The following is a 23,819-nucleotide window of genomic DNA, read 5'->3' on the forward strand; positions in this document are numbered from 1 at the left end:
CTGACAGGCCAGCCATCGGCAGTACTGAAAGGTACGATACTGAGACAAATGCAGGGAAGGTAGAGCAAGGCACCTTAGCAGCAGCCAGGCCTCTTTCTCTCCGTCAGCTCTCTTCTCCTCTCTCTCTCTCTCTCTCTCTCTCTCTCTCTTCTCCCCTCTCTTCCTCTCTCTCTCTCTTCCTCTCTCTCTCTCTCTCTCTTCTCCCCTCTCTCTCTTCTCCCCTCTCTTCCTCTCTCTCTCTCTTCTCCCCTCTCTTCCTCTCTCTCTCTTCTCCCCTCTCTTCCTCTCTCTCTCTCCCTCTCTCTCTCTCTCTCTCTTCTCCCCTCTCTTTCTCTCTCTCTCTTTCTTCTCCCCTCTCTTACTCTCTCTCTCTCTTCTCCCCTCTCTTCCTCTCTCTCTCTCTTCCTCTCTCTCTCTTCTCCCCTCTCTTCCTCTCTCTCTATTCCCCTCTTACTCTCTCTCTCTCTCTCTCCTTCTCTCTCCTTCTCTCTCTCACCCTCTCTTTCATTCTCTCTCTCCTTCTCTCTCTCACCCTCTCTCTCGTTCTCTCTCTCCTTCTCTCTCTCACCCTCTCTCTCCTTTCTCGCTCTCTCTGTACTTGCTGCCACGGGAAGAGATAGCGAGGCATTGAAGTCGATCCCGCTGTGAATAAAGCAGAGGTTCTTCTGAATCTAATTTCAGAAAAGAGACGTAGTCGGCAACACGAGGGACATACTAACGCAGGTACAGTACAGGCAGATGAATCAAAGCTGCCTTTCTCTTTGAAAGATCAAAAGATTTATGAAACGGGAGGAGAGGCTGTTTTTGGAAGATCTTTAGGGGTATTTCCCACCTCTGAGGTCCCTGGTCTGCTCCTCTATCTGCCAGTGCTACTGCTGAAGCCCTAAACAAAACTCCAGACTCCAGAGCCTCAGGTTCTTCTGAGGTTCCTTTTGGTCTGCGTCTGGAAAAGTATTCCCTATGTCGTGTACTACTTTCAACCAAGGCCCACAGTATTACCTTTTTTTCCCACGCTTCCTCTATTGAAGATCGATATACAGTATTACCTGGGGTAAAATGCAAATGGACCAAAATGTATTAAGTTGCGGTTTATTAGTATTTAGTATTTTATTAGGATCTCCATTAGCTGTCTCTGAAGCAGCTACTCTTCCTGGGGTCCACAAAAAATACAAAATAACATGATACCGAACAACAACAGACAAGAGCAGCTCTTGGCGAAGTGTACTTGGCAGAAGAAATGGGACGGTAAATGTAATCTAACGTTGGTGATAGATGAGCCACCTTGGATCCCTAAATGTCCCTGATGAACTGGTGACACAGAGAAGCAATATGGTTCCCACGGCTCTGCCTGTCAGCACAGGCCTACCCATGAGCCTGGGTAATGTCCAGCCAGGGGTGTATCAGTGTTTGTCAGCCCGGCTGGGGCTGCCTGTAGCTGGGGTGAATCTGTACCACCTATCCCTTAAAGGACTGACTGACTGTGCTCCTTTCTGCGGGTGATGGTTGCTAGGAGACGAGGAGCAAGTACAGGGAGTGAACATTTAATAAATAGCGGACATGAAACAACATACGGACAGCATCTGGACAGGGTAAACAAAACATTAATGTGGGGCCTTCCGGGTGACGCAGTGGTCTAAGGCACATCGCAGTGCTAGCTGTGCCACCAGAGATTCTGGGTTTGAGCCCAGGCTCTGCAGCAGCCGGCCTGCGACCGGGAGGCTCATGGGGTGACGCACAATTGGCCCAGCGTCGTCCGGGTTAGGTTAGGTTTGGCCAGCAGGGATATCCTTGTCTCATCGCGTACTAGCGACTCCTGTGGCGGGCCGAGCGCAGTGCACTCTGACCAGGTCGCTAGGTGTATGGTGTTTCCTCCGACACATTGGTGCGGCTGGCTTCCGGGTTGGATGTGCGTTGTGTCAAAAAGCAGTGCGGCTTTGTTGGGTTGTGTTTTGGAGGACGCATGGTTCTCGACCTTCGCCTCTCCCGAGTCCGTACGGGAGTTGCAGCGACGAGACAAGACAGTAACTACTACCAATTGGATACCAAGAAAAATAAAAAAAATCATTTAAAAAAACAACAACATTAATGCTGACACGGGGATCAAACTGAGGAACAAACAGATATTGAGGGGGCAATCAAAAGAAGTGAAGGAGTCCAGGTGAGTCCAATGAAGCGCTGATGCGCGTAATGACGGGGACAGGTGTGTATAATGATGGACAGCCTAGCGCCCTCGAGCACCAGAGAGGGGGAGCAGGAGCAGGCGTGACAGTACCCCCTCTCTAAGGGCGCCAGCCGGAGTCTCACCTGGGCGAGCCTTACGGGCCGGCCGAGGCATGGGAGCCGGCTGAGGCGTGTGGGCCCGACGAGCCGGCTGAGGAGTGATGTCACCTTTTGCACACACTACTTCAGAAGTGGATACTCTGTGTCTGACACAAGGCTCCAGAGATGGGTAACACCTGATATTTTACCTTGCAATGTGTCATTTGCCTGAAGCTCCCCTATCCACTACAGAGGGCCGTGATGACTGGGGTCAGAGATGACACTGGCACCTGAAAGGTTCTCAATGAAGTTGAAAAACTCCTTGTACTCCAGTTTATAAGGAAGTGCATTGGAGATGTTGTACCCACTGTGACTGTTAAAACCTACCCTAACCAGAAACAGTGGATAGATGGCGGCATTCTGGCAAAACTGAAAGCGCAAACCACCACATTTAACCATGGAAAGATGACTGGGAATATGGATGAATACAAACAGTGTAGTTATTCCCTCTGCAAGTCAATCAAACAAGCGAAATGTCGGTATAGGGACAAAGTGGAGTCGCAATTCAAAGGCTCAGACACAAGACATATGTGGCAGGGTCTGCAGGAAATCACGGACTACCACAAGAAAGACAGCAACGTCACGGACACCGACGTCTTACTTTCAGACAAACTAAACAGCTTCTTTCCCCGCTTTGAGGATAATACAGTGCCACCAACGCGGCCCGCTACCAAGGACTGCGGGCTCTCCCTCTCCTTCTCTGTGGCCGACGTGAGTAAGACATTTAAACATGTTAACCCTCACAAGGCTGCCGGCCCAGACGGCATCCCTAGCCACGTCCTCAGAGGATGCGCAGACCAGCTGGCTGGTGTGTTAACGGACATATTCAATCTCTCCCTATCCCAGTCTGCTGTCCCCACATGCTACAAGATGACCACCATTGTTCCTGTACCCAAGAAGGCAAAGGTAACTGAACTAAATGACTATCGCCCTGTAGCACTCACTTCTGTCATCATGAAATGCTTTGAGAGACTAGTCAAGGATCATATCACCTCCACCTTACCTACCACCCTAGACCCACTTCAATTTGCATACTGCCCCAATAGGTCCACAGATGATGCAATCATACTGCACACTGCTCTATCCCACCTGGACAAGAGGAATACCTATGTAAGAATGCTGTTCATTGACTACAGCTCAACATTCAACACCATAGTACCCTCCAAGGTCATCATTAAGCTTGAGGCTCTGGGTCTCAACCCTGCTCTGGGCAAATGACTCCTGGACTTCCTGACGAGCCACCCCCAGATGGTGAAGGTAGGAAACAACGTCTCCACTTCACTGATCCTCAACACTGGGGCCACACAAGGGTGCATGCTCAGCCCCCTACTGGCCTACCTGTTCACCCATGACTGCGTGGCAACGCACGCCTCCAACTCAATCATCAAGTTTGCAGACGACACAACAGTAGTAGGCTTGATCACCACCAATGACGACACAGCCTATAGGGAGAAGGTGAGGGCACTCAGAGTGTGGTGTCGGGAAAACAACCTCCCACTCAGCGTCAACAAAACAAAGGAGATGATTGTGGACTTCAGGAAACAGCAGAGGGAGCACCCTATCCACATTGACGGGACAGCAGTGGAGAATGTGGAAAGTTTTAAGTTCCTCGGTGTACACATTACAAACAAACTGAAATGGTCCACCCACACAGACAGTGTGGTGAAGAAGGCGCAACAGCGACAGCGCCTCTTCAACCTCAGGAGGCTGAAGAAATTTGTCTTGTCACCTACAACCCTTACAAACTTTTACAGATGCACAATTGAGAGCATCCTGTCGGCCTGTATCACTGCCTGGTAGGGAAACTGCACTGCCCACAACAGCAGGGCTCTCCAGAGGGTCCAGAAGGCGAGGTCAGTACAGGTGCATCAAAGCTGTGACTGAGAGACTGAAAAATAGAAGCTATCTCAAGAACATCAGACTGTTAAACAGCCGTCACTAACACAGAGAGGCTGCTGCCTACATACAGACTTGAAATCATTGGCCACTTTAATAAATCACACCCTATTCCATATATTGCATTTCCTTTGACCAGAGCCCTATGGACCCTGGTCACAAGAAGTGCACTTTATAGTGAATAGGGTCCAATTTGAACAGAGGACAGGAGGGTTAGTGAGGTATTGTGGGAGTGAACATAGCTGTCATGCCATGCCCTTTTATGGTATTATCCCCTGACCTACAGCATACCAATAAGCTGGGAGGGACAGAGATGACATGCTAAGGTCTTAGCATCCCTGAGGAGCATGAGGAGAGGGAGGAGGAGGGGAGGAGAGAGGGAAGGAGGAAGGGAGGGAGAGGAGATGGAGGGGGAAGGGTGTAGAGGGAATAAGGGGATGGGGAAGGAGGGAGAGAAGGAGGAGAGGGAAGAGGAGGGGGTTGGAGGTGAAAAACACAATAGGTTAAACAGAGGATGGTGTTATGAAGAATAAGTGATGTCATGTAAAGGACAGATGCAATCCATGGTGTGTGTGTGTGTGTGTGTGTGTGTGTGTGTGTGTGTGTGTGTGTGTGTGTGTGTGTGTGTGTTTCTACGTCCGTGTGTGTTTGTGGGTGGGCGGTAAACCCATTAAAGGGGCAGAACATTTAATTGAATTCTACAGAGCTGCAGTGCCTTGTTATTCCAGGCATGATTGAGCGCTCTGCTGTGTTGTCCTAGCAGACACACACCTGGAGCCAGACAGACAACCCACACACACACACACACTGTAGAGAGAGGAGAGCTGGGTGGGCTGGATGAACTCTGGAGGCCCCACACCACTAGGGCAGTCAGGGTTGCAGGGTGGTTGTGGTTCATTGTAATGTTTATCTAACAGTTTAAAAGACTGGTAACTGCAGGGGAAGTGGTGAAATGCCAGTTCTGGTTTGGAGCCCTGAAATGGATGGAGCACGTGTGAAGAGTGTAAGTGTAATGGATGAGTAGAGTGACGGTGCGAGCTGAGCAGAGAGGATGTGTTGTGTCTGTGTCACTGTACAGCTCTCCAAACTCACTGCATCATTTATCAGACCCGGAGTATGGAGGACGGTCTGGTCTGTATGCTACTCCTGGAGTTCCCATGTATTGGGCGTGCTTTATCCTATGCATGTGCACCGTGGTCTATTGCCAGTGGCCAGAAAGCCTTCTACAACCCTGCATAAATTACATTTCGCTAGATTTCACCAGATCTTATCAAACTCTATAATGGTGTGTGTGTGTGATATCAGATTCCTGGGAGCACCACTTACAACAAGGACACGTGTACAGACAGTATACTGTACACCATCTAACAGATACAAAGTCATAATAACAATGGATTGTTCTACAACACAATCCATGTATTCAGCGAGAGAGAGAGAGAGAGAGAGAGAGAGAGAGAGAGAGAGAGAGAGAGAGAGAGAGAGAGAGAGAGAGAGAGAGAGAGGTGTCAGTAGTTAAATAGAGCACAATGTCAAACCAATCGCCCTCATCTCCATCAACATATTAGAAGCGAGAGGTCCTTTTCAAATAGCCACCTCTGTTGATGAGACAATGACCGCTATGATGAAACAAATATGACTTGTCTGCATACAGTGCCTTCAGAAAGTATTCACACTCCATGTCTTTTTCCACATTTTGTCGTGTTACAGCCTGAATTTAATATGGATTAAATAGTCATTTTATGTCACAATACCCCAATGTAAAAAATGTTTACAAATTAATAAAAAATGAAAAGCTGAAATGTCTTGAACAGTAAGTATTCAAACCTTATGGCAAGCCTAAATAAGTTCAGGAGTAAAAATGTGCTTTTGTTATGGCAAGTTTTGTCACGACTTCCGCCGAAGTCGGTCCCTCTCCTTGTTCGGGCGGCGTTCGGCGGTCGACGTCACCGGTCTTCTAGCCATCGCCGATCCACTTTTCATTTTCCATTTGTTTTGTCTTTGTTTTCTACACAGCTGGTTTCAATTCCCCAATTACATGTTCATTATTTAACCCCCTGTTTCCCACATGTCAGTGTGTGTGTTTATTGATTGTTTATGTCGGTTCTTGTCGGCTAGGTTATGTTTGCCGGGTTATGTATGTACGCCCGTTATTTTCGAGTGACCGGTATTTCTCCTCACTTAGAGTATTGTATGTATACTGGTGCTGTCGTGGAATGAAATACCTTGTACACTCATCTCTGCTCTCCTGCGCCTGATTCACTGCACCAGTTACCCACCGCCTGACAAGTCTAATTAAGTTCAGGAATACAAATTCACTTATCAAGTCACATAATAAGTGGCATGGACTCTGTGTAATAATAGTGTTTAACATGATTTTTGAATGACTATTGAACCTCATCTCTACCCCCCTCAGTCGAACAATGAATTTCAAACACAGATTCAACCACAAAGACCAGGGATGTTTTCCAATGGTTCGCAAAGTAGGGCGCCTATTGGTATATGGGTAAAAATGTAAAAAGCAGACATTGAACATCCCTTTGAGCATGTTAAAGTGATTAATTACACTTTGAATGGCGTATCAGTACACCCAGTCACTACAAAGATGCAGGCGCCCTTCCTAACTTAGTTGCTGGAGAGGAAGGAAACTGCTTAGGGATTTCACCATGAGGCTAATGGTGATTTTAAAGCAGTTACAGAGTTTAATGGCTGTAAATGGAGAAAACTGAAGATGGATCAACAACATTATAGTTACTCCACAATAATAACCCAATTGACAGAGTGAAAAGAAGGAATCCTGCACAGAATAAAAATATTCTAAAACATGAATCCTGTTTGCAACAAGGCACTAAAACTTTTTGTCCTAAATACAAAGTATTATGTTTGGGGCAAATCCAATTCAACACATTACTGAGTACCACTCTCCATATTTTCAAGCATAGTGGTGGCTGCATCATGTTATGGGTGCTGGGGAGATTTTTAGGATAAAAAATAAATGGATTGGGGCTAAATTTGGACTAAATCCTAGAGGAAAACCTGGTTCAGTCTGCTTTACACCAGACACAGAGATTAATTCACCTTTCAGCAGGACAATAACCTAAAACACTAGGCAAAATAAACACTAGAGTTGCTTACCAAGAAGACAGTTAATGTTCCTGAGTGGCCGGGTTAATCTTCTTGAACATCTATGGCAAGACCTGAAAATGGTATTCAAGCATTTCATCTGTCTTGAAGAATGAAAATAATAATGGGAAATGTTGTACAATCCAGGTGTGGAAAAGCTCTTAGTGACTTTTTATTTTTATTTTTTACAAATGACAATTTCCCCCCACTCTAAAATGATATATTATAGTATTTTGTGTAGATCATTGGCAAAAAACAAAGACAATTAAATCCATTTGAATCCCACTATTTAACACAACAAAATGTGGAACAAATCAAGGAGTGTGAATACTTTCTGAAGGCACTGCACATGTAAATGTAGATTATAATTTATTACACATGTAAATGCCCTCTATTGACAGACCACACTGTAGAGAAGGGAGTGGATACAACCTTTAGTCCAAGCCAGTGAGATAGTAGTCTGACTGTGCTGATTCCTTTTCAACAGTTTAAATGTTCATTTTCTATCAACAATCTGCCCGTCTTATAGCAGTGGCACTTACTATGATTAAACTCACGCACAGACACACACTCACACACACATGGCATTGTATACCGTACATTCCGGTATGTAGTGGTTGAGTAAATGGACATAATATTTTTGTGCTATTTCCTGAGCATCATTTTTTCTCTCCTTTTGGCTTCTCTTTAAATTTCCCCTGGGACCCTGGACCTTGGGTTTGGCTCCATGTCAGAGACTCAGTCTGGGTTTGGCTCCAAGTCAGACACTCAGCCTAGGTTTGGCTCCAAGTCAGAAACTCAGCAGCTATGATAGTTCATCAGGCTTTTGCTCCATTACTGCCCTTAGCACACCATATCCTCTTAGCAGTTAAGGGCTGGGTCCCAAATGGCACCCTATTCCTTATATAGTGCACTACGTGTTTAGGGATCTATGTAGGGGATAGGGGGCCATTTGGGATGCAGACATAGCTCTTAAATGACATTTTCTTTGAGCCCAGCAGAACTGGACCTATGGCAATACCTGAGCTTGGTAAGTCTCAGATATGACTGAAATCCTTTTATGTAATGGCCCGGCCCAACCTGATCTGATACCTTGTGATTTTACTGGCTTACATTTTATGTTTGCTATTGATATCAAAATCGTAAAACTGATTCAAAATGGTCTAAAATACTGAAGGCAGTTTGATGTGATAATATGTTCCCTTACAGAAAAAAACCTATGAATTTCACATGATAACACGTGTTTCACATGATCACATGTGATCACATGAGATCACATATCTCATGTGATCACATGTGATCATGTGATTTTATGTGAAGTTAATGTGACCACATGTAAAAGCAAAGTGATAATCTCAACCTTTTTTTCACATCCAAATGCAATTCCACTGTGACAATTGTTCACGTGTGAGAGTGCAAATGAGATTTTCACATGTGAAAGCTTTCCAAATGTGAAAAAGAAATTCCATGAGAATTTTACGTGAAAGTGCAAATTAGATTTTCACATCAGCAATTCACATAACAAAACGTTATTCTCCTCACGTGAAAAGGTGGTGTTGACATGTGAACAAAAAAAATCTCATACAGTTTAATACATTTTAACATGCGGTACGGTTTCACATGTGAACAATGGACAAGTTTTTGTGACTTTTTGTTGGGCTGTTTCACATGTGAAAATGTGATTGGTGCAGGAATACAGGTGAAATCAGTCATTGACACAGACATGGTGGTGTAGCAGGAAGATTCAAATGTTGTGAACCAATGTTCTTTTTCTTTTAGGTCTAGGGAGCAGAAACTCGAATGTTGTGAGAATTGTGTGCAACTTCCGCCCTGCGTTAACAGTGAACACTGAGGCTGTACCCTTACAGTTTTACACAGTAGTCAACAGGCTATTGTGGCTATTTGAGCATAATGTAGGCCTACCAACAAAACCAATGGAGCAAATCCCATAAAAATTTCACATGGAAATAGCTCTGTAACACCATGGACCAGATAGGTGACAGTAAATGGCATTGCAATTAAGTTGTATGATGCAAGAAACCACTTAACGAAATACAATTCATTAGTATTACCGTATAGATAATTAGACAAGGTAAGCTACCCCTCTGCCTATTAGCTTATTTCCATATTCAAGCCTGTCTCAATATACAACACTGCCCCTTAAATTAAGAGATACAATTTTTACCTGTTTGGCTTTTCAAAGAGCTTGAAATGTAGCCTACCAATGTTGTGCTCTTGTAGGAAGCAGTAACTCCACATTGCGGATCTATACTTATTTATAACTGGGCTAATAACTCACTAACTAGCAAAGAATATGTACAAATGTGCACATGTGTGGCCCTGCGCTCTGATCTGTAAAAGAAAAATCTGAAAAGCTCATTCACTCACAGGTGATTGAAAGACTGCTCCTGGGCTACTCCCACCAATAGAATTCTACTCAGTTGCGCTCTGGCTCTGCCTACAACAAACTCACAGACTCAATCTTGCAAAGTTTGTTTGTTCTGGTTTGTTGCATTGACAAGGGGGGGATACAATGTTGACTAGATCATAGAAAACATGTTGATCTATAAAACCTTTGGTTTTAGTAGGAAATATCGGACAAATGCGCAGCGTGGTACATGTTCATGATGTTTATTTGCCTGAACACTGAAATACAAAATAACAACATGAAGAAACGACCGAAACAGTCCCATGTGGCACAAACACCTACACGGAAAAAGAATCACCCACAAAACACAGGTGGGAAAAGGCTACCTAAGTATGATTCTCAATCAGAGACAACTAACGACACCTGCCTCTGATTGAGAACCATACCAGGCCAAACACAAAACCACAACATAGAAAAAGGAACATAGACTACCCACCCCAACTCACGCCCTGACCATACTAAGACAAAGACATAACAAAAGAACTAAGGTCAGAACGTGACAAGTTGCCTTGTTTTGTATCACATGCCAATGATTAAACTGGGTGAGGACATGTTGAATAATAATTACTGTATAAATAAACATACACAATGTAATCATGTATGTTAATATGTGTCAAAAATAGTCTACTGAGTGGTGCAGCAGCCTAAGGCACTGTACCGCAGGGCTTGAGGTGTTAGTACAGACCTGGGTTCGATCCCGGGCTGTGTCACAGCCAGCTGTGTCTAGGAGAGCCATGAGGCTTTGCACAATTGGCCCAGCGTCGTCCGGGATAGGGGAGAGTTTGGCCGGTCGCTCTCTAGTGACTCCTGAGGCGGGCCGGGATTTCCTTGTCGCATCACGCTCTATGGACTCCTGAGGCGGGCCGGGATTTCCTTGTCGTATCGCGCTCTAGTGACTCCTGAGGCGGGCCTGGATTTCCTTGTCGCATCGCGCTCTAGTGACTCCTGAGGCGGGCCTGGATTTCCTTGTCGCATTGCGCTCTATGGACTCCTGAGGCGGGCCGGGCGTCTGCACGCTGACTTCGGTCGCCAGTTGTATGGTGGCTGGCTTCTGAGTGAAGTGCAGTGGCAGGGTCGTATTTCGGAGGACACGTGGCTCTCTCGGCCCTCTCCTGAGTCCTTATGGGAGATGCAGCGATGGGACAAAACTGTAGCTACCAATTGTATGTCATGAAAAAGGGGTAAAATTACCCCAAAAAATATATGTACGCTGAAAACACACTGTTTGCGTGTGTGTTCTAACGACTCATTTTTGTTTGCAAGGCATCATCTGTGAAATCGTGTGTGAAAATTAGAATCCACTTATAAAAGGTTAGGTGATCACGTGAAACTTCATTTGAAACGTCATCAAATCTGTGTTCCAAAAACATGGTTTCAAATATTTATTTTGTGCGGAATTTTGAGTCAATTCTTTTTTCACAGAACGTGAAAATTTCACATGTGAAATCGTGAGGGTTAGTATATAATGTTATGGTAGTGTGGTACTATTAGACATTATCACTCCTTCCACCTCCCTCCCCCACCTACTCAACACAATCAACACTGCCAAATATGACAGATTACTTTCTCTGACACACACACACACATACACACACACATTCTCTTTTCCACATTCATCATACCCACTATCAACCAACCTAGACAAAGAGAGGCTTGGCGAATTGTTGAATCCCCTCCCACACAAACACACCCACACCTGCTCTCAATTTTTACCATAGAGAAAGATGTAGAGGATCTAGACATGGACCAAATCACCAAAATCCTTTCAGAAAGTATCCCTTCTCCAGTCCCGAGGTAGAGATGAGTAACAGTAACAGACATGTTAGAGTATTGTATCATGTTCAGCTCCTCGTCGGACTATAGATTTTGGGTCCATACCATTACTAATTCATGTTAAGGGTGGACCCTCCCTCTCCCTGAAGGAAACCTGATCGGGATCAATATAAATGACCTTGGGTTGGGCTGGTATGGGCTCTGTTCAGCAGGGTGTAATGTCACACATCGTAACACAACGTTCAGATAGAAATGTATTGTTTAGAACATACATGTCAGGTAAATAGGGGGATCATGTTAGCTCTATTCATTACATTTCTATCCGCTTGCAACGATCCTGACTGATCTCTCCAGGCGCCGAGTTGTATTAGGAGCTAGATTCAACCCGTATCCGCGTTAGTGCTCGATTGATATGTGAAGGCGTTGTTCCCCCGTTTGTGGAGACTGCATTCACGGTAAATTCTGCGTATGTCCCTAAGGGCTGGATTCAATCCGAAACCGCACTATAGTGCATTTGACATTTAAAGGTGATTTCCAATTGAGCAGTGTTTACCTGGAATTCGATCCCCGCGAACTTTAACAGCCGCATTGTCTCCAAGCACGATCGGATATAGTACTGGCCTAAAGCTTTATTACGCAAGCAAATACATGAACACATAGATGATCAAACCAGAGGGATGTAGTTGATGTATTTTATTGTGAGATGGGGAGTCATAGAAAAAACAAACAAAAACTATCACTATAAAAATGATCATGGATTAAAACAAGTACATATAAAAGAGGTTGTGGCCTGGACGTAGTATACATACAAAGTAACAAATTGGCACAAATAAAACACAACAAAATGTCAATATTATTTTGGCTTGGCAAAAAGGACAGGTTCATGGTTAAGGGTCATCCTTCAATACAACAGCACACTCATGCTATTAGACATACAGTTAGTTCTCAAAACGTTTCAGTAGCTTCATATTAAAGTGGGGCAAAAGGTCAAAACTAACATGAGAATGAATGGATTTAGAAAGGGAACCAATTCCAATTTCAGGCTTGTGGGGTGTGTTGACAACTTTAGATGTATTTGCGTTCTAAAACATACTTCAAAATGCCAGAGCTTTTTTTTTTTAGTTCCCACCTTTGTTGTAGTCAGCTTACATTTGAAATGATTTTCATACTAAAATATATTATTGTATTAATACAAACTACAGTAATGTACACTACATTGTGTAATAAATAACCATAAGGAAATATAAAATAAAAAAAAATAACACATAAATATAAAATGTTTCTAGAACTAAACAGATAACCCATATCATTGGGAATGGGGAAAAATACTGCCTTTTCTGAAAACATACAGTACACACATTTGAACATGAACATACAAAACAATCCAACAACAAAATAATACTGACAGGTAAAAAATATTGTCTGAATAACCATTATGGGATCATATTTGCCTACTTTTGTTACCTGAAGAGAGCGCGAGCGTTTCACAAGTGATAAACAAGTGCACTGGAACTGGACTGGGGGGGAATTTATACATTTCAAGGCAGGAAATATTTCAAAATCATGTTTCATCGTTCCGTTAAAACATGTGCATTGTAAGTCCTTTTAGTCTTTGATTGCTCTGATTATAAAAGAGGCAGATCTTTTTTTTATCTCAAATATGTAATTCATGTCTAAATTATAATTCATGGTAACGCTATAATCTACAACATCAGGACTAGTGGTAGTGAGCCAAAATCAACAGGATATCGGCTGAAAGAGTTGACATGTTCGAGCTGCTATCAAATCTGGGCCTCGACACAACCTGACAACAGCTGCTGAGGAAAAACAGCAGTATTCAATGGCACTTTTGATACGCTTCATGTCTTCTTGTTTTGCATAAGGCTGGGAGTGGGAATAGGATTCAGGGGGCAAATGATCTCACGATTGTTCTTCTTTCTTATTCTGCTTGATCTGATTCTGTACATGTAACACTGATGACAACAGATTGATGAAATGAACAAACGAACGAACAGAACATTTTAGAGCAATGTATCAATGCAGACTCCTTCGATACCCCCCTTGTCTTCTTCTTCATCTATAAGGTAATCAACTACTGGAATATCATCATGGATGAACTCATCTCACAATCGTTTTCTTCTTTAAGGCTCACATTCCATGTACAACAAAAGGTATGCTAACATCACCAGCTAACATGCTGATGATGTATACTGTAAGTCTAGTGCCATAACACTGAAGGGTAGACAACACCACTGTTAGTGCCGTAAGTAAACCAAGCCACTTGTAGTGCACAGGATCTTTTTTCCTCCAACTTAATAAAATACTGATTTTTTTTTTGTTCATTGGCAATAAAAAGATATAGAAATCTCTCCTAACTGTACAGGTTTTTAAAGGTTAAAATATGAGGGATAAAATTAGTAACACTGATAAAAAGAAATGACCCAAGGTTGATTTAGTAATAAAACATTATCTAAAACGTGTCGGCTCTAGCTTCCAAAGTCCGTATAATGCATTTTTTGTTGTTAAACTTTGTGTTTTAGTTTTTTACAAATACATTTTCTAACACTGAAAATGTTTCTCCTTCTGTGGAAAAAGCCACTAGTATTTTTTCAGGCACACCTGGATTCATACACAGTAGTGAACTGAAATGCAGCGTCCGTCAGAGCAATCCAAACTTTAGCTCTCTATCCTTTCCCCCAATGTCATGGAGAAAAATGATCCTTCCATTTCATTAAGGAAGAAGCACGGGTCTGGTTCCTCCCTGTTTTAATTCAGATCTCCTTTCTCTCCTGTCGGTGTCTGGTTCTTGTCTTCTGAAACAGTGTTCCTGTTTGTTTCACCTTCATTCTCTTTCATGACCTCACTTTCCTCCGCCGCCCTCGACCCTGACTCTTCCTTGTCCTCCGAGGTCAATCCTTTCTCTGTGTCCATTGTGTCTTCCTTCTCAGACAGCTCCTCCTCCACATGCTCCTCAGCCTGTTCCTTCTCACCTCCATGTTCCTCCTCTTTCTCCCTGTTCTCCTGTACCTCCTCTTGCCTTGTGTCTGCTTTTTTCCCTGTAACCTCCTCTTCCTCCTGCTCCTCCTTTACTTCAACCCCCACTACCCCCTCCTCTTCTTCTCCTTCCTCCCCTTCACCCCCGACCACTACTCTCTCCACTCCCTGCTCTTCCTCATTCTCTCCCTCCTCTCGACCAGTGTCTTCTTCCTTCTCCCCCTCCGCCTCTTCCTCCTCGTCCCCTCCCTCGTCTCCTATCCGCACCACCTGTATATCATCCATATCCAGAAGTCTGTCCGGATCCCCCTCAACCTCCTCCCCTGCCGCTGTCTCCATGTCCTCCTCCTCCCCCTCCTCCTCGCTCTCCTCCTCGTCCTCCCTGGTGCTGCTCCCTCGCTCGTCAGAGTCCAGGTGGGAGGAGGTGGGCCTGCTGTCTGACTGCTCCTGCTGCTCCCCTCCAAGGCCCAGGGCCAACCCCACAGGGCTCTCCATCTCCTCCTCCAGCACCTCCTCCCCTATACCTCCTTGACTTCCTTCCAGCGCCTCTTTCTTGCAATAGGAGTAACGGTGGTTCATGTGCTGGGAGTAGGAGCCCGAGTGAGAGAAGCGCTTGCCACACTTGTCGCACTGGTAGGGTTTCTCCCCAGAGTGGAGACGCATGTGTTCTATCAAGTGGTGCTTGTGTTTGAAGGCCTTCCTGCAGATACCGCACTCGTGGGGTCGCTTGCCTGTAGCAGGGGAGAAAATAAACAGTCAATAAAAATGTATCTGAAACAGAGTGATAAAACATTCAGGCTCAGGACTGTTGTTGAGTGAAATCACAGAGTAACACCATATGGGCTTGTAACAGGGGTTGCACCCTCCTTGAAAAATACAGGTCAAACTGTTGTAATTCCCCAGACTGTTGTGCTCGTGAAATGGTTTTGATTATTGCGCCAAAAGTCGGTGACACCCATGTTATTTATCATCACGTATCCATGGTAAATATGGCAAACAATGCAACAAAAAAACAGGACAACGTGAATTTGGATGTAAAAACGGTGGTTCTATGGCAGGTATTAAAGTCATAAAGACAGAACGCCTCAGAGTGGGTTGACCTGTGCTTGGCCACAACACTACCCATGTTCTCATTGAAAATTACTAACAGAGCTCTGATGCAACATCCCTTCAACATTTCATACCGGAAGGTTAATGTGGTTGGCAAGGGGAGTTCTGGTGGAGTGCGTGTGTGTGTGTTTATTGGGTAATAGCTGCTGGGATGGTGGTGTCCACCGCCCTTTTGCAATATACACTGGTATAACAACATTACAGTCAGTGTGTGATTTCTGAAATTTCCCCCTTCAGTTTCACGACGCCTCGTGTTTTCCTGAGGTCTCTCTGGGGAGGTGCAGTGAGGCTGATGTTCAGCAGGTATGAAATGGAAGAAAACTGTCGAAAATGGGGAGGTACTATTTGAGCCTTTTATTGTTCAGTTGCAAAACGATTCGCTGCATGTTGCACCCCAAAGAACATGACCCAGGTCGACCTCGTCCCTGATGTACCTGTGTGTTCGTATTTATGTCGGAGCAGAGAGCTGCTCTTCTGGAAGATCTTGTCACACAGGTCGCAGGCGTACATCCCACTCTCCGTTTTCCTCATTTTCTTCCTGGAAGGGGCGGAGTCTGAGTCGTTCAGCTCTTCCATGGTGGACACGCCCTCTGAGCTGGTGTCCTGACGCTCCTCCTGAACAACAAATATCAATACATGAGAACATATCATTTATAATGTATGATGTCAGATCTAATATGTGTGGATATATGTAATATAATGTTTACTGTTTTTAAGTTTTGAATTGTAACAGAAGTATCAAATCAAATCAAATGTATTTATATAGCCCTTCGTACATCAGCTGATATCTCAGTGCTGTACAGAAACCCAGCCTAAAACCCCAAACAGCAAGCAATGCAGGTGTATTAGTACAGTAATACAGTTATAGAGAGGCCAGGAGAAGTGTCATTCTCGGATTATAACGATTAACAATATGTGCAAGACAATAATACAGGCAATTTAGAGATGGAAGTGATTTGGTGGAGGTGTTTTTTTGGTTTGTCATTCTGTTTCTCAAGGAAAACAAATCAAATCAAATGTTATTAGTCACATGCGCCGAATACAGGTGTCGAACTTACAGTGAAATGCTGAATACAACAGGTGTAGTAGACCTTACAGTGAAATGCTGAATACAACAGGTGTAGTAGACCTTACAGTGAAATGCTGAATACAACAGGTGTAGTAGAACTTACAGTGGAATGCTGAATACAACAGGTGTAGTAGACCTTACAGTGAAATGCTGAATACAACAGGTGTAGTAGACCTTACAGTGAAATGCTGAATACAACAGGTGTAGTAGAACTTACAGTGGAATGCTGAATACAACAGGTGTAGTAGACCTTACAGTGAAATGCTGAATACAACAGGTGTAGTAGAACTTACAGTGAAATGCTGAATACAACAGGTGTAGTAGAACTTACAGTGAAATGCTGAATACAACAGGTGTAGTAGAACTTACAGTGAAATGCTGAATACAACAGGTGTAGTAGACCTTACAGTGAAATGCTGAATACAACAGGTGTAGTAGACCTTACAGTGAAATGCTGAATACAACAGGTGTAGTAGAACTTACAGTGAAATGCTGAATACAACAGGTGTAGTAGAACTTACAGTGGAATGCTGAATACAACAGGTGTAGTAGACCTTACAGTGAAATGCTGAATACAACAGGTGTAGTAGAACTTACAGTGAAATGCTGAATACAACAGGTGTAGTAGACCTTACAGTGAAATGCTGAATACAACAGGTGTAGTAGACCTTACAGTGAAATGCTGAATACAACAGGTGTAGTAGAACTTACAGTGAAATGCTGAATACAACAGGTGTAGTAGACCTTACAGTGAAATGCTGAATACAACAGGTGTAGTAGACCTTACAGTGAAATGCTGAATACAACAGGTGTAGTAGAACTTACAGTGAAATGCTGAATACAACAGGTGTAGTAGACCTTACAGTGAAATGCTGAATACAACAGGTGTAGTAGACCTTACAGTGAAATGCTGAATACAACAGGTGTAGTAGAACTTACAGTGAAATGCTGAATACAACAGGTGTAGTAGACCTTACAGTGAAATGCTGAATACAACAGGTGTAGTAGAACTTACAGTGAAATGCTGAATACAACAGGTGTAGTAGACCTTACAGTGAAATGCTGAATACAACAGGTGTAGTAGAACTTACAGTGAAATGCTGAATACAACAGGTGTAGTAGAACTTACAGTGAAATGCTGAATACAACAGGTGTAGTAGAACTTACAGTGAAATGCTTACTTACGAGCCCCTTACCAACAATGCAGTAAAAAAATATATGTTTTTAAATACGGATAAGAATAAGAAATAAAAGTAACTAGTATTTAAAGAGCAGCAGTAAAATAACAATAGCGAGACGATATACAGGGAGGGTACTGGTACAGAGTCAATGTGCGGGGGCAACCGGTTAGTAGGTAATATGTACATAGAGTTATTAAGGTGACTATGCATAGATGATAACAACAGAGAGTAGCTCCGATACCGCATGACTTGCGGTAGCAGAGAGAACAGTCTATGACTATGGTGGCTGGAGTCTTTGACAATTTTTAGGGCCTTCCCCTGACACCGCCTGGTATAGAGGTCCTGGATGGCAGGGAGCTTGGCCCCAGTGATGTACTGGGCCGTTCGCACTACCCTCTGTAGTGCCTTGCGCTCGGAGGCCGAGCATTTGCCATACCAGGCAGTGATGTTGCAGTGTTAGAACCTTTTGAGGATCTGAGGACTCATGCCAAATTTTTTCAGTCTCCTGAGGAAGAATAGGTTTTGTCGTGTCCAAGGAACTTGAAGCTCTCAACCGGCTCCACTGCAGCCCCGTCGATGAGAATGGGGGCGTGCTCGGGCCTCTTTTTCCTGTAGTCCACAATCATCTCCTTTGTCTTGATCACGTCGAGGGAGAGGTTGTTGTCCTGGCACCACACGCCCAGGTCTCTTACCTCTTTCCTGTAGGCTGTCTCGTCGTTGTCGGTGATCAGGCCTACCACTGTTGTGTCATCAGCAAACTTAATGATGGCTTTGGAGTTGTGCCTGGCCATGCAGTCATGAGTGAACAGGGGGTACAGGAGGGGGCGAGGGGCGAGGGGTTGAGGATCAGCGTGGCGGATGTGTTGTTGCCTACCCTTACAAACCTGGGTGCGGCCCGTCAGGAAGTCCAGGATCCAGTTGCAGAGGGAGGTGTTTAGTCCCAGGGTCCTTAGCTTATTGATGAGCATTGAGGGCACTGTGGTGGTGAACGCTGAGCTGTAGTCAATGAATAGCATTCTCACATAGATGTTCCTTTTGTCCAGGTGGGAAAGGGCAGTGCGGAGTGCAATAGAGATTGCGTCATGTGTGGATCTGTTGGGGCGGTATGCAAAATGGGAGTGGGTCTAAGGTTTCTGGGATAACGGTGTTGATGTGAGCCATGAGCAGCCTTTCAAAGCACTTCATGGCTACAGACGTGAGCGCTACGGCATGTCATGAAGTGACGCTGTAGGCTGACTAATACCACCTTCTTTCTATAGCTCTCAAGGTACCATAACCTCATCAGAACCAAACAGCTAGTAACACTTCAGACCATCACGATGAAATCATCCCACCTTGGTGTTGACCCTGAAAACCAGTCATCCCCATCATCATGACTCATCAATGGTGAGTAAAAACCCCTCAGAAACACCCTTTACTGCACCCATCCCTTCCTGGGTGTAGGTTGCATTTGGGTGTGTCCCAAATGGCACCCGGTTCCCTTTATAGTGCACTCCTTTTGACCATGGCCCATAGTGACCTCTGGTCAAAAGTAGTGCACCACAAAAGGTAGAGCCGGGATGGTACCAGTGTCATAATCATTTTTCCATGGCAACAATGACAACACGAAGCAGACCAAACTCGTCAGGTATCGTCAGAACCCTGATATAGAGAATAAGGTGCCCTTCCGGACGCATACTACAACTGAGTATTCAACACTGAGAGAGAGAGAGAGAGAGAGAGGAAGTACAGCACGGTAGCATCAGCATCGTTAAGGAACTGATATTTAATACCTATACGTACAGCGAGGGCTTTTAACAAGGCTTGCTCTATGCCAGTCCACTTAACAGGAAAGCATAATACAACAACAACAAAAATCAATGGTTGAGACAGGAGGCTGAGGCCTTTAAACAGATCCCTACCAATCAATAGGTCTCTACAGTAAGTGCTGCCTCATGTCTTCTGGCTCGGTGACAGCAGCAGCTCAGTGCTCGGGGAGTGATGGCTCTTCTATCCATCCTTATGGATCATTAAGTGGCCTGGCTCTTACTTCTAATACTACTGCATGAGAGTTTTTTGACAGAATTCATAATGGCACTTTTGGTATATAACGCATCCAGGATTTTTCCTCTGTTGTATAGCTAGCTGCATGTAAGACATTTTTAAAACAGTATGACACTAATACTTAGTGTCATAACTTATTTCACTAACTTATCACTAACTTATTTCACATTTTGAACATTCACATATCATGAGCCGCAATAAATGTGTTGGCAGGATACTATAGCTCGAAACCCAATTTAATTTTATTCCACCTCTCTCTCCGTCTTTCACCCAAGAGCGAGGGAAGAGAGGAGCGCTAGAACTCCTCCCTTGAGTACTCCGGTCCACCTTTAACCCTCCTCCCCCCAGCGCTGAAACTAAACAGCTCATCACAGGAGACAAAGACAGCGGTGCCAAAATACCACCGCCTCCACCCAGAGCTACAGGAGAGAGACTCACTCAGCTGAGACTGAGGAGAGTTCCCATATCTCCAGCTCAATAGGTGGAGCTTAACCTTCTCAGTATGGCTAAATTGCAGTGGGCCAGATCCAAGAGAACTGAAGCACTAAAGGGGCTATAGACACTGAAGTGTTGAGGCAGGGATCTTTCTTAGGCCTTGCCATTTCACTCAAAGAAGATGAAACAGGTAGAGTGAGATATAGGAGGAATGATTATACGGAGAACTTCCTATTCTTCCAGCACCTCCTCACTAAACATGAGCCAAGTCGGTCAGAGAGGACCAAACAGCAAGAAAACATGATTCTCAGTATTGCACCTGCAATACCAATCATGCTAGACTGTTTTCGTGTAGTTTTCTCTCTAACTGGCGAAACAAATTCCCATAGTGCACTTTTAGAAAACAAAAAGGTGCTATCTAGAACCTAAAAGGGTTCATAGGCTGTCCCCATTGGAAAACCCTTTTTGATTCCAGGTAGAACCCTATACACAGAGGGTTCTTCATGGAACCCAAAAGAGTTCTACCTGGAACGAAAAAGGTTCTACCTGGAATCAAAAAGGGTTCTCCTATGGGGACAGCCGAAGAAACCCTTTGGAACCCTTCTATCTATGTGTAGTCATGCAGACACAGCAGATGCTTTTCTTGCAACTGACTTGAAAAGAGCATCTGCTAGGCCTTTGTTATTGACCAAAATGTAAATGTAAACTGTGCCACTGCTTTGACCTTGGGGGGTCCAGGCTGGGTTCACAGGAGGCTGGTGAGGGGAGGACAGCTCATAACAATGTCTGGAATGGAGTAAATGGAACAGTATCCAGAACATGGAAACGCTGTGTTTGATAAGTAAAGTAAGTGAGTGGCCTTACACAAGCCTTGGCTTTTGCGAGCGGAATGGCTAACGCGAGGCTGTGTTTGATACCGTTCCATTTATTCCATTCCAGCCTATTTGAGCCCATCCTCCCACATTAAGGTGCCACCAGCCGCCTGTGGCTGGGTTACTGAAAAGCATATCGTGACAACTGTTGCTGTGAAAAAGGGCTATATAAATACATTTGAATGATTGATTGATTAACCAACCTTGATGCCGTTGACTTGCAGTGTGGTCTTCTCCTGTGTCTCTGTCCCTGCAGGGCTGTTGGCTGTAGCTGTAGTGGTATAGGTATAGGCCAGCTGTGGGATGAGGATAGTCTGGTTGTTACTAGTGGTAACTGCCCGGAGGCAGGGCATGCCCGCACGGCCCTGGTCAGTGATGGCATAAATGGTCCCGCTGGGCAGCTGAGTGGTCATGATACTGATGGGGTTGGCACTTTGTGGGTTGGCGGTGTACAGGGACACAGGTTGACTAGTCACGTGGTGGCCAGCGACGCCGGCGAGCGGAAGTTCTTTCTTTGTTGTGCAAGTCTTCGTCAAGTTCAGGGGTTCGTCCTGATGGGAGTAAACAGAGGCGTGGTAAGTGGCGGCGGCTGCGGCCTCCTCTCGGGTGGGCTTTGGTAGCGACAGGTCCAGAGGGCCATCAGTGCTGTCTGAGGAGGAGGGTTTGGCTGGGACGGGCCCCCCGGCGGTCAGGTTTAGTGGTGTGGGGGAGGCTGGGGAGCGCATGGAGCCGTTAACCTCAGCCGGAGTGGCCTCGGCTGGGCCGGACTGCATCATGGTGGGACCCTCTGTGTCCTGCTCTGGTCTTACCTTAGGGGACACAACTGTGGCCCCAGGACTCTCAGACAAGGGTCCCTCTTCCTCAGACGGAGGTGTCGGAGCTCCTAGTGAGACCTGACTGCTCTGCATCTTGTCGAACCACTTCTTGACCACGTCGGTGGGCAGGCTGACTGAATCTGAGATCTTGCTGAGCTCCTCCTTGGTTGGCTCAGCGTTTAGGGCGAAGTAGGCCTTGAGGAGGGACAGGAGGTTCTTGGGCTGGTTCCCGACCCCCTCGGACAGTAACGAGGCGATGGCAGACTCTGATTTGTCCCCATTGATCCTGAGGCCTGAGGCCTTCTTACAGTGCTCGAGTGCGTGGAGCACGTCCAGACCACCGGGGCAGTCGCCACAGAGCAGACAGGTCTTAGTGGTCTCCTCCCCCTCCTCCTTCTCGTTTTCCTCTTCCATCTTCTCCTCTTTGCTCCTGGGGGGCCTGCTGAGTGTCAGGTCCTCTGGGAGTCTCTGCTGGGCCTTGCTGCAGGGCTCTATAGCAACCTCGGACAGGGGCTGAGCCTGGGGCTGGCCTGGCATTGTAGCCAGGGTCTGAGGTTCCTTCTTCAGGTTCTGGGCAGTGAGCTGGGTCTGGCTGGGATCGAGGCTGTAATTGATGATGATCTTGGTGGCGTTGCCGTCCTGACCGATGATGGGGAGACTGATGGCTGAGATGAGCTGCTGGTGAGGAACACCCGTCGCCCCTGTGCCGGTCCCCGCTGCCTTGGCATTGTTCTCCAACATCTGTCTGATCATGTTACCGTCCACCGCCACCTTCAAGATGAAGATGATAATGGTTTGTTCATTGTTCAACAAATAATTGTACAAATAGCAACAAGCAGCTCATTACAAGTATTTCATGAATTGTAAGTTGTATTTGAACTGATGATGAAGACAATTACATGAATGGAAGCTACAATCTATTTGCAATATTAAAGCTGATCTACCCCCTTAAAAAAAAGTTACATTTGAACTACAATTAAATGATTAAATACAGAGTACACTTTAGTCCTATTACAAGTTTACAAATCACCTTCAAGATGTTCTGCAGGTCTGCCAGGTTGATGCTGATGGGAGATACCAGACCCATGGTGGGGAGCATCACAGCCTGCACCGCACCCTGCAGGGGGCCCGCGGCACCCCCGTTTAACACCCCTCCTCCATGACTGTTTCCTCCTGGCGTTGCTGGAGACAACACCATGGCCTTGTACTCATAGTCCACTGGCTCGCTCTTGATCTGATTGAGGGGTAGTTGCTCCTGTAAAGGTTTATCCCAGATCTGTGTGCGTGTGGTGGAGGAGGGCGAGGCGGGCATGGCTGGGGACGGGCACTGGGACGCCTTGGCGCTGGGCCGGGGGCGGCCGTTGACTGCCGAGATCACGCTTATGCACTTCTTACTGCTGATGTGGGAACTGTAGGAGCCCGAGTGGGAGAAGCGCTTCTTGCAGTTGGAGCACTCGTACGGCTTCTCTCCTGTAGAGACAGACGGCCATGCACAGACAACACACACACACACACACACGACCTCCATTAGGAACAGAGCTAAATGAATCAATCTCCTCGGGGAAAAAGGGACTAATGCATTTCAATGACGCTTAAAGGCTGAGGATAATGGGTCTATTGGGAAATACTCTCTAGTTGTTGGCCGGAGCCGCCAAAAGAAACACAATTATGTCACATTAGGACGAAGCACAATGCTCTGAAACACAATCAAGGACACATGAATACACAGAGTTACTAAACATAAATATTTGTTGGATGGAGGCA

The 23,819-nt window shown here is 45.3% G+C and overlaps 1 protein-coding gene across 1 annotated transcript in view; it reads right to left on the bottom strand.

Annotated features, from left to right (window-relative positions):
• Positions 1-12,214: 12,214 nt before the first annotated feature.
• LOC110535555 (zinc finger E-box-binding homeobox 1) overlaps positions 12,215-23,819 on the bottom strand; it is a 67,774-nt gene continuing 56,169 nt past the window's right edge. Inside the window, exons 6-9 of the mRNA XM_036935284.1 lie at positions 23,086-23,525; positions 21,444-22,826; positions 16,075-16,255; positions 12,215-15,261 (exon numbers count right to left, since the gene is read on the bottom strand). Coding sequence (XP_036791179.1) covers positions 14,303-15,261; positions 16,075-16,255; positions 21,444-22,826; positions 23,086-23,525 — 2,963 coding nt within the window. The 3' untranslated portion in view covers positions 12,215-14,302. The remainder of the gene's footprint in view (positions 15,262-16,074; positions 16,256-21,443; positions 22,827-23,085; positions 23,526-23,819) is intronic.

This window comes from Oncorhynchus mykiss, chromosome 11 (genome assembly GCF_013265735.2).
Source record: "Oncorhynchus mykiss isolate Arlee chromosome 11, USDA_OmykA_1.1, whole genome shotgun sequence".
NCBI classification, from domain to species: domain Eukaryota; kingdom Metazoa; phylum Chordata; class Actinopteri; order Salmoniformes; family Salmonidae; genus Oncorhynchus; species Oncorhynchus mykiss.